The sequence below is a fragment of the Crocuta crocuta genome, unplaced genomic scaffold, assembly GCF_008692635.1.
Source record: "Crocuta crocuta isolate KB4526 unplaced genomic scaffold, BGI_CrCroc_1.0 scaffold457, whole genome shotgun sequence".
Lineage (NCBI taxonomy): Eukaryota > Metazoa > Chordata > Mammalia > Carnivora > Hyaenidae > Crocuta > Crocuta crocuta.
Genome location: NW_027531318.1, coordinates 3,779,148 through 3,793,916, shown reverse-complemented (window position 1 = coordinate 3,793,916; position 14,769 = coordinate 3,779,148). Strand labels below are relative to the sequence as shown.

The window sequence follows — 14,769 nt, the reverse complement described above, 5'->3', positions numbered from 1 at the left end:
TTATTCAGAGCATAACCACAAGGGTGGAGATCATGCTGGCCATATTGGAATTCTGCCTATCACACTTAACGTTTTATTTTATATAGAACAGTATATTTAATGGTATATTTAAAATTATTATAATCCCATTATATAATTAATATTTGAAGTTTTTCAAGTTAGCGTTTTAGTTCATTTGGGCTGTGTTTTGTTCCATTCGGACTGCTTTAACAAAATATCAGGGACAGGGTAGTTTATAAAAAACAGAAATTTATTTCTCAATTCTTGGGTCTGGAAGTTCAAGATCAGGGTATCAACATGTTGGGGTGAGGGATCTCTTCTGGGCTGTAGACTTCTTTCTCATATGTCAGGAAAGGCAAGAGCATTCTCTCAGTCCTCTTTTGTAAGGGCACTAATCTCATTCCTGAGGGCCCCCCATCCTAATATCAGTGCATTGGGTATTAGGATTTCAACATGTGAATTTGCAGGCAGAGGGAGGAGGAAAGTGGGACACAAAAATTCAGACTACAGTAGGCTTCTATAACAAAGAATGTGTGACTTAAATAGTAAACATTTATTTCTCATAGTTCTGGTGTCTGGGAAGTCTGTCAAGGCACCAGCAGACTTAGTGTCTGGTGAGAGCCCAATTCCTGGTTCATAGAAGGCCATTTTCTTGCTGTGTCTTCACATGGCAGAAAGGGCAAGGGAGGTCTCTGGAGCCTCTTTTATAAGGCACTAAACCATTCATGACAGTACTACCTTCATGTCCTAATGCTTTTCAAAGGCCCTACTTCCAAATACCATCACATTGGAGATTAGGTTATATGAATTTTGGGGGGTACACAGACATTTAGTCTGTAGCAGCTAATGTCATTTAAAATTATTCTTTTCTGAATTTAAGGTCAAAATTTTCTATGTAAGTAAAAATTTTTTTTTCTGGATAAGGCCTATGGATTTAACAAGAATTTTAAAGGAATTTATCTTTCTCCTCCAAAACTTCATTCTGTACTATCACTGATCTAGGCCATTTTACAGAGATCAATAGAAGCTAAAAGTGATTCACTTGGGCTTAGAGAATAAATTGGTACTGAAATCTGAACTGCATATATGGCTCTCTGAATCCTACTTGGCATTTGCAGTTAGTGAAAATATATTTGGTTTTGCTTCCTCAGGCAGGATGGATAATAGAATCAGTTGTTATTATTATCCATCTGTTCAAGTAATTATAATGCTTTTAAAGTGTTTTATAAGTCATATAAAACTTTAGTTTTTAAGTGAACTAGTTTTTTGTTGTTTGTTGTGTACCTTTTAGAGTATTATTATTCCAAGAATTATTCTTGTATTTATTGCGTATTTCAAGGACGTAGATAAAATAATCCATCTGGACCCAAGCCGGCCCTTACTTTGTACAAATTATGCCTTGAATAAGGGAGTGGGTTTAGGTACAAGTGGGTATTAAAATCTAGCCCATGGTTTGCCAAGTACATACCCTTGAATAATTGCATTTGCCTGAACAAAGGGTGCTTTTTCCTCAAATACATCAAATGTACTAGCAGTCAGTAGCCAGAGTTGTACTTCAAAAAAGATCATGTTTGGATAAAGTGATAAAAATATTTTGTTATTCTATTAACTTGATTTTCATATTATTTGTTAGAAAAACAGATTGTATTTCCTCTAGGCAACTATCTACTAAGTGGGCATTTGGGAGCTTAATCATATGGATGAGGACAAAAATATCTTTTAGAAAATACAAATATTTTACATATTTGAATATTTTGTGAGTCAAATCACATACAACATATTTTAGTGTGATTAGCAGTAATTACTGTCACAGTAGTCCTCCCTTAGGCAGAGGGATACATTCCTGTCTGTCATACATACATGTCTGAAACCATGAATGGTACCAAAACCTGTATATCCTATATTTTTTCTTGTACATACACACCTACCTATGATAAAGCTTAATTAATAACTTGGGTGAGGTAAGAGATTAATAACAATAACTAATAATAAAAGAAAACAGTTACAACAATTACTGCAGTAAAAGTTATATGAATGTGATTTGTCTCAAAATCTTATTGTACTGTACTCATCCTTTTTTTTGTGATGATGTGAGATGATAAATGCATACTTGATGAAATAAGATGAGATGAAATAACATAGGCATTGTGACATAGCATTAGGTTACTATTGATCTTGTGACTATAGTCATAGTGTGGTTGACCATAGGTAACTGAAACTGCAGAAAGCAAAACTGTGGATAAGAGGAGACTACTGTATGCCATTCTTAGAAAAGGAAACTCAGAGATATTAAATAACTTTACCAGATTTGCAGAGTTCTAAGATGCACTCTGGTTGGACTGGATAGCCCAGTGATCCTCTCTATTTGTCAGTGGGGCTAAAAAGCATAAATTCAAATGTGATCTCCCATTTACTGTTTCTTTTCAAAGATCATCAACTCCTAAATGTATAGAAACGTCACTTAGTTTTTTCTATGTATGGTGCCAAAAATTCTGTCTTTCTGTTAAAACTACATACTTTTAAGTATTAAGGATATTAAATCCTTAATAAAAATGTGAACAGTAATTATAATTACATTCCATCTATATTTGAATAAATTGAATAATCTTTTTGCACATATATAATGTAATATAGGAGGTACTGACATGACAAAAATACTGAATTTTTTAAATCTAAAGCTTATTAAAGAATTTTTATTAAAAAATTGAGAAATAATTGATATATAACATACATATTTCAAAGCTGAAAGGACTTTTTTTAATAAAGGAGATATAATTTGAATATTATGTAGAACTTATCTGCAAAATCACTAGGAGATTTTTTAAACAAAAATGGTACCGCTTTGACCACTTTTCCAATTCCTTTTAAATTATTGGTGTATGTGTTTTGGTAGTTTTTATTTTAATATAGATTCATCCATTTTTAAATGTTTTTCAAATTAATTGCTTAGAATTTTACATTATGCTATCTTAGAATTCTTTTTATTCTTTTTTTGCATCTCTATTACTAACTCTTTTCCCATTTATTTATTTATTTTTGTTATTTTATTATTTTGTTATTACTATTTATTTATTTTNTCCCTCATGGTCCTCCGTTAAGTTCCTCCTAATCCTCCTATACGTGCAAACATATGGTATCTTTCCTTCTCTGCCTGACTTATTTCCCTTAGCATAATACCCTCAAGTTCCATCCATGTTGCTACACATGGCCAGATTTCATTTTTCCTCATTGCCTTGTAGTATTCCATCGTATAGATAAACCACATCTTCTTGAACCATTTGTTCGTTGATGGACACTTAGACTCTTTCCGTGTTTTGGCTATTGTTGAGAGTGCTGCTATGAACATTGAGTACATGTGCCCCTATGCATCAGCACTCCTGTATCCCTTGGATAAATTCCTAGCAGTGCTATTGCTGGGTCATAGGGGAGGTCTATTGTTAATTTCCTGAGGAACCTCCACACTGTTTTCCAGAGGGGCTGCACCAGTTTGCATTCCCACCAACAGTGTAGGAGGGTGCCTGTTTCTCCACATCCTCGCCAGCATCTAGAGTCCTCTGATTTGCTCATTTTAGCCACTCTGACTGACGAGAGGTCAGGTCTCAGTGTGGTTTTGATGTGTATTTCCCTGATGAGGAGGGATGCTGAGCATTGTTTCATGTGTCTGTTGGTCATCTGGATGTCCTCTTTGGAGAAGTGTCTGTTCATATCTTCTGCCATTTCTTCACTGGATTGTTTGTTTTTCGGGTGTGGAGTTTGGTGAGTTCCTTATAGATTTTGGATATTAACCCTTTATCTGATATGTCCTTTGCAACTATCTTTTCCCATTCCGTCGGTTGCCTATTAGTTTTATGGATTGTTTCCTTTGCCATGCCGAAGCTTTTAATCTTGATGAGGTCCCAATAGTTCATTTTTGCTCATGATTTCCCTTGCCTTTGGGGATGTGTCAAGTAAGAACTTGCTGTGGTTGAGGTCAAGTAGTATAAGCCAAATAGTATTTTAAGCATTCTGGCTGGAAATTTCCTTAGTCAGATCCACACGTTTATTGGGCATGGTTTTAACCATGCAAGTTACTCTAGGCCTGAATTTTGTTTATTGTCCTACAACTATATAACAGAGCCTCTCCTCTATTTTTCAGCTCCCAGTATCAATTTTCCATATTGGCAAAAGCAAAACCCATAAAGCGTGTTAGAGACTGGGATTGAAAGTTTTTACAGTTTTTCCATTGCATCCTGTAAGGATAGGAGAAATTGTTGAGAGCCAACTATGGAAACAATCTAACACAAAAATATACAATTTTTGTAAATGTTCTAATGACATAACATAATGCACATTTTCTATTGCTAAGTATGCTAGTGAACTTGTCTTAAATAACAAAGTACTCCAAAACCTGGTGATTTAAGACAGTAGTTATTCAGGGAGGAGTTAAGATGGTGGAGAAGTATGGGGACCAGGATTTCCCTTATCCCTCAAACACAGCTGTATGGAGGGCAAATCACTTGGAACACCCAGGAAATCAGTCTGTAGCATGGCAGAAGGATCTCCACAGGTGGAGGGAGACAACGTGGCAGGACCAAGGTATGAGGTATATGTATTTGAATTGTGGGAGATAAAATGGCATAGGCATGGAGAGGAGGGAACCACTTCTGTGGGGAGACAGAAGGGAGAGAAAGAAAGAGGGCTTCACTATCTTCTTAGCACAAGAGGAAAGTCTCTCTGAACCATGGACTTGGGAATGAGAAAGATGGAGAATGCTAGTTTCTATTTTGCAGACAGCCTTAGGAGCTGAAACTTGGAGGTATAAAANGGGCATGAAGGAGGGCACTCGTGGGGATGAGCACTGGGTGTTATGTGGAAACTAATTTGACAAACTATTTGGAAAGAAAGAAAGAAAGAAAGAACGAAAGAACGAAAGAAAGAGAAAGAATGAATGAAAGAAAGAAAGAAAAGAAAAGAGAAAAGAAAAGAAAAAAGAAAAACAACAACAAAAGTGCATGAGTGTCTCTGGACTAGAGCTGACTGTGTAGGTGCACCTGAGAGGGAAGGAGTCAGTTCTGTAGTGCCGTAGTGATCTCGGGCACACTGGGCGAGAATAGTCCTCTCCTCAAATACTGTGGGAAAAGAATTTATTGCCTCCCCAAGGAGGAAAGACCCTTGGGGAACCAGCCAAAGGCCTTTTATCAGCAGGGCTGAGGGGCACTGTACCAGAACAGGGTCCACGTGGTGCAGGGCCCTTTAAGACATTGGAATCCCAGCCAAGCACCTAGAAAGCAGAGGAGACTGTGGAGCAGGGCAAGCCAACGGCCTGTGCTACTCTGTGTGGGCTATCTGAACAGCATGGTATGAGACACCTGATCCAGAGAGGAGAGATTGGGGTGTTGCCATTTTTCTACTCAATGGCAACACAGTGGAGCTTCAAGGAGCAGCACAGTGGCTCCCCGTGGAGGCAGGACCCACTTACACCAAGCCCCCCTCCTCTGTGACTGGTAACTGCTTATCAACTGGAGGAAGACTGAGCCAACAGAGCCAGATTCTCCTTCAGACCAATACAGCCATTGGTCTTTAGCACCAACAACTGGTTTTTGTTTTTGCCTGTTTGTCTATTTGTCTGTTCTTCTGTTTTCTTTTGATTTCTACCCTCTTCTTTTTTTTCTTTTGGAATCAGGCTCATAGTTTCTGATTTGTTTTGGTCAATTCTTATGTTTTCTTTTTCTTTTCCTTGCTCTCTTTCTCTCTCTCTCTCTGGATTAAGCCTTGCAGTTCTTTTGACTCTCTGCTTGCTTTTGTTTTTGTTCTTGTTTCTGTTTTTGTTTTTTGCCCGTTTCATTTTTCTCTTTGTAGGGGATCAGGCTTCTCCCTGTTTTCCTTTTTTTTTTTTCATGGTTACTTCAGTGAACAAATCAAAGCACACCTGGTTGAAGATCCAAACACTCCACCACTACAAGCAAGGATGAACTTTACAGAGGACTGACCTGCGGGATAGAACAGTCAAAACGCAACAACAGAGTACATACAACACACTCCAAAAATCCTTCCTGAAGAGCCAGTTCTGGACAGTGTATGGCCTCTTTTTAATATAGTAGTACTTGCAGGTGCAAGACACATAAGAAGCTATTAAAACATGTAAAAGACAGAAACCTAGCCAAAATGACAAAATGGAAGAACTCTCCTCAAAATTCAGAAAGAAATGATGGCCAGAGAATTGCTCAAAACAGATATAAACAATATATATGAACAAGAATTTAGAATAACAGTCATATGACTAATATCTGAGCTTGTAAAAAGCATAGAAGACAGCAGAGAATCTATTGTTGCAGAGATCAAAGACCTAAGAAATAGTCGTGATGAATTAAGAAATGCTGTAAATGAGATGCCCAGTAAACTAGATACAGTGACAGCAAGAATGGAAGCAGCAGAGGCGAGAATAGGTGAAATACATGACAAAATTATGGAAAATGATGAAGCTGAAAAAAAAACAGGGAAAAGAAATTACTAGATCATGAGGAGAGAATTAGAGAGCTAAGTGATTCCATGAAATGAAGCAATTCCCGTATCATAGAAGTTCCAAAAGAAGAAGAGGAAGAAAGGAGAAGAAGGTTTATTTGAACAAATTACAGCTGAAAACTTCCCTAATCTGGGGGAGGAAACAGGCACCCAGGCCCACAGGGTACAAACTCTCTTCAACAAAAACAGGCTAATGCCATGACATATCACAGTGAAACTGTAAAAAAATACAAAGATAAAGAGAGAACTCTAAAAGCAGCTAGGGACAAATGGGCCTTACCCTACAAGGGTGGAGAGATAAAGGTAGTAACAGACCTATCCACTGAAACTTGGCAGGCAAGAAGGGAGTGGCAGGAAATATTCGAAGTGCTGATTGGGGAAAATATGCAGCCAAGAATCCTTTATCCAGCAATGCTGTCATTTAGAATAGAAGGGAGAGGGAAAGACTTTTTTCCCCAAAGAAAAACTAAAGGAGTTCATGACCACTAAACTAGTCCTGTAGGAGATACAAAGGGGACTCTGTGAGTGGAAAGTGGCAAATCCATATCTTTTACTAATCACTCTGAATATAAATGGACTAAATGCCCCAATCGAAAGACACAGAGTATCAGAATGGATTGAATAAACAAGATCCATCTATATGCTGCCTACAAGAGGCTCATTTTAGACCTGAGAACATCTGCAGATTGAAAGTGAGGAGGTGGAGAACCTTGATGCTGTTGGAAGTCAAAACAAAGCCGGAGTAGCCATACTTATATCAGACAAACTAGATTTTAAAACAAAGGCTATAACAAGATGAAGAAAGGCATTATATCATAATTAAGGGGTCTATCCATCAAGAAGAGCTAACAGTTGTAAATGTTTATGCCCCCAAGGTGTAAAGCCCCAAATGTATAAATCAGTTAATCACAAACATATATAAATGTTCAGGGCTTAAGGGAGAGTCGGACAGGGTTTATAGAGTTTGGAGCTCCTTATCACAAGGTTCCTTCTTTGTGTGACTTCACCTAAGTTTTTCAGTGATTTCCTTCCTCTGGTTTATAAAGTCTAAAAATTCATGTTTTCTCTCAGCTATTAGATACTTTGTCTGGCTCATGTAGGGTTTGCCTTCAGATTAGAAGCCAGGAAATAAGAATCTTACCTAGGACTCTTTTCTTCTTCCAAATATTACTTTCTCTCAAGAATCTACTTATTCTTGGTTTCTCTTCAGTGTTGATATTTATATTTTATTTTGAGTTTGTAGTATTTATGTGTGGCAGGGTCTGTTCAGTAGCAGCTTTCTCTGGTATATCAGAAGCAGAACTGTGGATTTTAGATATGGTTCCTCAAACTGTCTTCCATCTGATGGAGAATTCTTGATACATTTCATGTGTAACAGAGTCCATTCATTTGCACAAGCTCAGAACTATGTTAATTTTCTGTTAAGAGTAGAGTTGCTTCTTTTCATAAAGTTTGAAATGTTTGTATTTAAATATTTCAGGTCTAGAGAAAAAGAGATATGAAATATTTAGTTTATTATAATTTACCAGATTCAAGGTCATTTTTCCTATAGAAAATCAATAAGAAGCTACAGCTGCAGAAATTATCCACCATTATGCCTGAGAAATATGTGAGTAAAGGTGTATACTCAAATCATTATGTTGGCTACCTGTGGATTTTAGAGACATGATAATTGTAACAATTAATTTATAGAAACAGAAATCTAAAGTTAATGTATTTTCCCTTTATATTTTACCATAGAAAGTAGCATTTGCTCTGGAAGTTGAGAACAAAGTCCTTCAGGAACAACTGAAAGAGGCTTTACAGGTAAATGATATTAGGTTCCTTTATGTTAAGAAGTGAAGGAAATATCTGTAAACAACTTCTAAATGAATTATGTTGACCTTGAAAACTAATAGGTTTATGTATTGTACTGTTTTGCCAGATTTGAAGTATATTCATTTCATCTACTAGAAATATATTAATAAAATTTAATATTAATTCTTATTGAAAATTATAAACTAGATAGAAAAAAAGTAAATTTGCTTAATCAAATAAATCTATTTCAACCTGAGACACTGTTATTTGTGAAATCCTGAAGGCATTTCAGCTAAGCTCAAACTAGGATGTTGGTTTTTACCACTCTTTGAAATTTGTGTTAAATGATCAAAGAAAGGAAAAAAAAGACAACATTTTCATAAATGGATAGACAAAAGTATAATTATTTGTACATTAATTTTCCTTTGGAAAAATGCAAGATAATACACATATTTATTAATGATATAATTCAAAAAGGTGGCTAAGGACAAAATAGATATAAAAAAGCAATAGAAAGAGGCTGGGAATGTGGTAAAATAGGAGGATCCTAAGCATACCTCACTCCAGATACAGCTATATAATACTCATATCAGCATAAATAACCCAGAAAACAATGTGAAGCCTGGCAGAACAAACTCCACAATTAAAGGTAGAAAAGAGACCACACTGAAGAGGTAAGAAGAACGAGGACATGTCCCCAAGAGAGAGGGACACAGTGGGTAAAGAGAAGGAAGAGAAATAGATTGTCACACTGGGGAGCCCACATGGGAAAGATGAATTTCCATAACATTTGGCTTTGAAAGCAAGAGGTTCCAAATTTCATGAATTCTTACAATTAATAGGACTTAAAGCTGGCCTAGAAATTAAAAAATTAGCAGGCTGGCTCTTGGAAAACCCAGAGGGCATTAGGAAGCTGAGTTCTGCCCTTAAAGAGATAGCACAACAAATAAGATACAGCATAGAAGCAGTAGTTTCAAAAATGCCTGGAGTATATGGGAGTAGAGTTATTTACCCTCTAGCATAAACCCAGAGTCACCTGCAGGAACCAGTATGGTGCCAACATTCATTACCTAGCTTGCTCACACCAAGCCCCAACCACTCACCCTTCAGCAGACTCTACCTTTATCGTCACATATCTCAGTCTTGGTGCTGAGAAGACCAAGACCTTTCCCCAGAAGACCCATGCGAACATCACCAACATCTCATCTCTTGGCCTAATCATTTTGTGAGGCGTTGCTCCTGGCAGTGGTGGCAGGCCCTTGGGAGCCCCAGGTGTAACCTTGTTAGAATTGTGAACCCCACCCATACACCACTAATCCTGGCAATGCTGGCAGGTCTCATTTCATAAGCAGACTGGTGTGCCCCTTGTAAAATGTGCTCCACCATGGCCAGGGACCAAACAGTGCCAAAAAAAGGCAAAGAGAACCTGTGCAGATAAATGGAATAAAAGAAAAAGTGGTTACAACACAACAGCAGGGTGCACACAACACACATAGGAGATGTGCCTCTGGGCACCAATTTCTTGGGACAAGAGACACTGCATTGGGGCACTATAGGACCTCTTCTTCATAAGGCCATTTTTTAGAGTAGAAGATCTTTCCTAAAATATAGAAAGAGACACACAGAGTTAGGCAAAATGAGAAGACAGAGGAGTATATCCCAAATGAAAGAACAGGACAAAATCACAGCAAGAGACCTAAATGAGAAAGATATAAGTGTTATACCTGATAGAGAACTTAAAGTAATGATTATAATGATACTCAGCTTGAGAAAAGAGAAGACATAAGTGAGACTCTTAAGAAAGAGATAAAAAAAGAACCAAGCAGAGACCCAAGAACATGCTAATTGAAATTAAAAAATCCACATGATGGAGAGCAGCCAAGATGTTGGAACAGCATGGAAGTCTTTTTTCTGTCTTGTGTACATGAAATATAGACAGATCAACATTAAACCATCCTGCACACCTAGAAAACTGATTTGAGGGTTAACACAACAATCTGCACAACCTGAACCACAGAACTAATCAAGTACATGGTATGGAGAGATGAACCGGGGGAGAGAGGAGCTGCGGAGGGCAGGGAGCTGTTTTTGCTTGCAGAGAGAGGATGGAGACATAGGGAGAGTATGGGAAAAGCACCTGCACAAAAGCAGCTGGAGAGAAAGTGGGAAAAAAGGTGGAAACACCCACAGGGAGAAAGGAAAAAGGAGAGGTTTTAAATTTCATTAAGACTCAATAAACGGGGAGTGCAGAGTCTAAAACTCTGCAGCTTAAGTACCTAGTGGTGCTTTGGTGGACGAGCAAATTCCCAGGAAAAGAGTGGGTCCAGGAAGTCCTCGGGCCACGTGAGATTTTCCATAATCCCAGAAACACTGCTAACACAATTGTGTAAACTTTTTCTGGGTTGGGCTGGCACCCAGCCACAAGTCTCTGGACATTGGCAGCAGCAAGTTCTTGCTAGCATTCCTGGGCGTAGCCGGCAACCTGCAATTTCTTGGTGAGACTTTCCGCAAGAGGATCTGAGCAGGTCAAAGCCACAGTCCCTCAGATAAAACTCAGGAGGGAGGTGCCACCTGGCAACCTGACTGTGTGGTTACAGAGAATGCAAAAGGGGTAAGTGGACTGAAAGTGAAAACAAAGGATGGGTGCCTGATTCCCAGTTGGGGAGAGCACAGAGTTCTAATAATAGACTGGGTACCTGGGTGACACCATTTTCACCCCACCCGCGCATGTGCATACACACCTACAGGCGGCACAGCAGTCCACCCCAGTAAACTAAGCAGCACCATTTAGTGGAGAACAGAGCCATTACACTAAGCTACACCCAACTGGGCCAACCTCAGCTCTTCAGAAACACCACAAATCTCTCCTGCTTAGTTTACAGACTCTAAACTGCTTCATAGTTTGACTTCCAGGGGAAAACGATGTCATATCAATCATATTTCAGTCTGTTCACTGGCCCATCTATTCAATTTTCTTGTTTTTTCTTTCTTTTTTGCTTCTTTTACTTGAATACAGAAAGATTTAAAAAATTATTTTATTTTCAGTTTTATTAAAAATATTTTCAGGGGCGCTTGAGCAGCTCAGTCGGTTAAGCGACCGACTTTGGCTCACATCATGATCTCACAGCTTGTGGGTTTGAACCCCGCATCAGGATCTGTGCTGACTGTCAGCTCAGAGCCTGGAGTCTGTTTCAGATTCTGTATCTCCCTCTCTCTCTGACCCTCCCCTGCTAGTGCTGTCTCTCTCTCTCAATCTCTCTCTCAGAAATAAATAAAACAGTAAAAAATTTTTTAAAAAATATTTCCCTTTATTTTTTTCGACTAAATTTTTTACTTTTTTTGTAAATTTTTCAAATTCTATTTTACTTCCATCATTTCAAGTTATTCTATTTCATCGTATTCGTTTTCTCAAATTTTTAAACTTTCCTTTGTTTGTTTCTTTTTTACTTTTCTTTTTCGCTTTTTTCTCTAGTCAACTTTCTTTCAATAACCAGACCAAAACACGCTTATGACCTACCATCACTTATTTGATTGTGTGTGTGTGTATGTGTGTGTGTTGTTTTTAATTCTTTAATTTTAATTTTTTTCCCTAATCAGTCATGCTCCTTTCAATAACTAGACCAAAACACACCTAGAATCTAGCATCATTTAGTGGATAGTGTGTGTGTTGTTTTTAATTTTTTAATTTTAATTTTTCCCCTTTTTTCTCTAATCAGTCAAGCTCCTTTCAATAACCGGACCAAAACACACCTAGGATCTAGCATCACTTATTTGAGTGTGTGTGTTTGTGTGTGTGTAGTTTTTAATTTTCAGTTTTAATTTTTTCCACTTTTTTCTCTAATCAGTCAAGGTCCTTGCAAGAACCAGACCAAAACATACCTACGATCTAGCATCACTTTTTAGATTCTGTGTGTGTATTTGTATGTGTGTGTGTGTGTGTGTGTGTGTGTGTGTGTGTGTTGTTTTTAAGTTTTTAATTTTAATTTTTCCCCTTTTTCTCTAATCAATCAAGCTCCTTTCAATAACCAGACCAAAGTACCCCTAGGATCTACAATCACTTATTTGACTTTTCTTTGTGTGTGTGTTTTCAATTTTTTAATTTTAATTTTTTTACCTTATTAATTCCTTTTCTTCCTTCAAAATAACAAAATGAAGGAATTCACCTCAAAAGAAAGAGCAGGAAGAAATGACAGCCAGGGACTTAACCAACACAGATACAAACAAGATGTCTGAACCAGAATTTAGAATCACAATAATAAGAATACTAGCTGTGGTCAGAAATAGATCAGAATCCCTCTCTATGGAAATAAAAGAAGTAAAAGCTAGTTAGGATGAAGTAAAAAATGTTATAACTGAGCTGTTCTGTCAAGTGGGTGCCACAATGATAAGGATGGATGAAGCAGAGCAGCGAATCAGTGATATAGAGGCCAAACTTATGGAGAATAATGAAGCAGAAAAAAAAAAGAGGGAGAGTATTTTGGTCTTGAAGGCTCAATATTATAAATATTTCAATTTTCCATTTTTTCTAAAGTGATATATAGATTTAAATCTATTTCTAGATATAAGTGGAATTATTTTTTAGCTTAACAGAATTATTATAGGATATATTGAGAAGCAAAGCTGGTAATTATGTGAAAGAAGAATAAGAATTTGGTTGTTAAAGAATAATATGTAATGTAATACTGTAATAACTAAGGCAATGTAGTTCAGATTTGGTACTGAACGAAAAACCCAGAAACAGATTCAAATGAATGTAATAATTTATTATTTTATAGTTTTAGTTATTGAGTTTTTTTTAAGTTTTAGAGAGAGAGAGAGTGGGGCAGAGAGGCAGAGGGAGAGAGAGACAGAATCCCAAGCAGGCTCCATGCTGAGTGAGGAGTTCATTGCAGGGTTTGATCCCATGACACAAGGATCATGACTTGAGTTGAAGTCAAGAGTCAGAGGCTCAACTGACTGACCTACCCAGGTGCCCCTGAAATTGTTTTTATACAAAGATAAAATAGTCAGAAAAAGTAAACCACTATGAAAATATGATTCTCATGTAATCATGAGATACACCAAAATAAATTGCAGATAGATTTAAGATCCAAAATTAATAAATGATGTATGAAGATCTTAGAAGAAATACTGGGTAGCAGGTATATGGTCTTGGCTAGAGCAAGGTTTTCTAAACATTATGTTACTAACAAAGGAATATGTTTGTATATTTGGCTGTTATAAACTTAAAACTTTTATATGGCAAAAAAATGTGTAAAGATAAATGCAATTCTTTAGAAAATGTTTTATATGAATATCTTTTACAAATCTATAAGAAATATAAGTAGCCCTTCCCCCAAGTAGACAAAGGACACAAACAGGCAGGTTGTAATTTAGAAACACATAAAGGCAGTAAATGCATATGAATATATTCAACCTCACTAGTTATCAAATAAATGAAATTTAAAATAACAGTGGGATAGAAATTTTTTATCACCATTTCAGTAAAAATCTTAGGAACAGAAATTTCTAGTATTTGTGGATGAGTAATTAAAATGAGTAATCTTCTACGTTATTCTATTATTATGAATTAATACTTTTCTGTAAGAAAATATACATCAGAAGTTTGGGGGGCACCTGGGTGGCTCAGTCAGTTAAGCGTCTGACTTCAGCTCAGGTCATGATCTCACAGTTCGTGGGTTCGAGCCCCGCATCGGGCTCTGTGCTGACAGCTAGGTCAGAGCCTCGAGCCTGCTTCAGATTCTGTGTCTCCCTATCTCTCTCTGACCCTCCCCTACTCGTGCTGTATTTATCTATCTCTCAAAAAAAAAAAAAAAAAGTTTGGGGATGACATAGGCCTTTCATTGAATCATTGCACTTATAAAAATTTATCACAAAGAAGAAAAGAGTGTACAGTGATTTTGTATATGTATAATATAAAAAAATTTAATAGCAAAAATTTACCAATATGTCCACTCATAAAAAATATTGTTAAGTAAAAGTATACTGTTAAATATACTTTCATTAGCTATTCTTATTTAGATGTATATTTATTATCATTGAAACATATCTATAACATTTAATAAAAAGAGCATATTGTGTATGTATAGTAGAATCCAGTATAGATAAAAATTTTAAAATACATATATGTACTAGTTATATTTAGAAATAATGGGAAAAGATATATATTAAAGTTAACAGTAAGTTTTCTGTTTATGGTGAGATTTAAAAAAATATTTCTGAGGGGAAGAGAGAGAGAGAGACAGTGTGAGCAGGGGGGTGGTCAGAGAGAGAGGGAGGCACAGAATCCAAAGCAGGCTCCTGGCTCTGAGTTGTCAGCACAGAGCCCGATGTGAGGTTCGAACTCACAAACCGTGTGATAGTGAGCTGAGCTGAAGTCGGAACGCTTAACCGACTGAGCCACCCAGCCACCCCTGTTTATGGTGAGATATTTGTGAACTTAATTTTTTTGATCTAAGTAACTAAAAAATT

At 36.9% G+C, this 14,769-nt stretch overlaps 1 protein-coding gene across 1 annotated transcript in view; it reads left to right on the top strand.

The window, feature by feature from the left end:
• Positions 1-14,769, top strand: part of LOC144238036 (coiled-coil domain-containing protein 7-like) — a 133,565-nt gene that overhangs the window by 73,734 nt on the left and 45,062 nt on the right. The window contains exon 15 of the mRNA XM_077771782.1: positions 8,242-8,307. Coding sequence (XP_077627908.1) covers positions 8,242-8,307 — 66 coding nt within the window. The remainder of the gene's footprint in view (positions 1-8,241; positions 8,308-14,769) is intronic.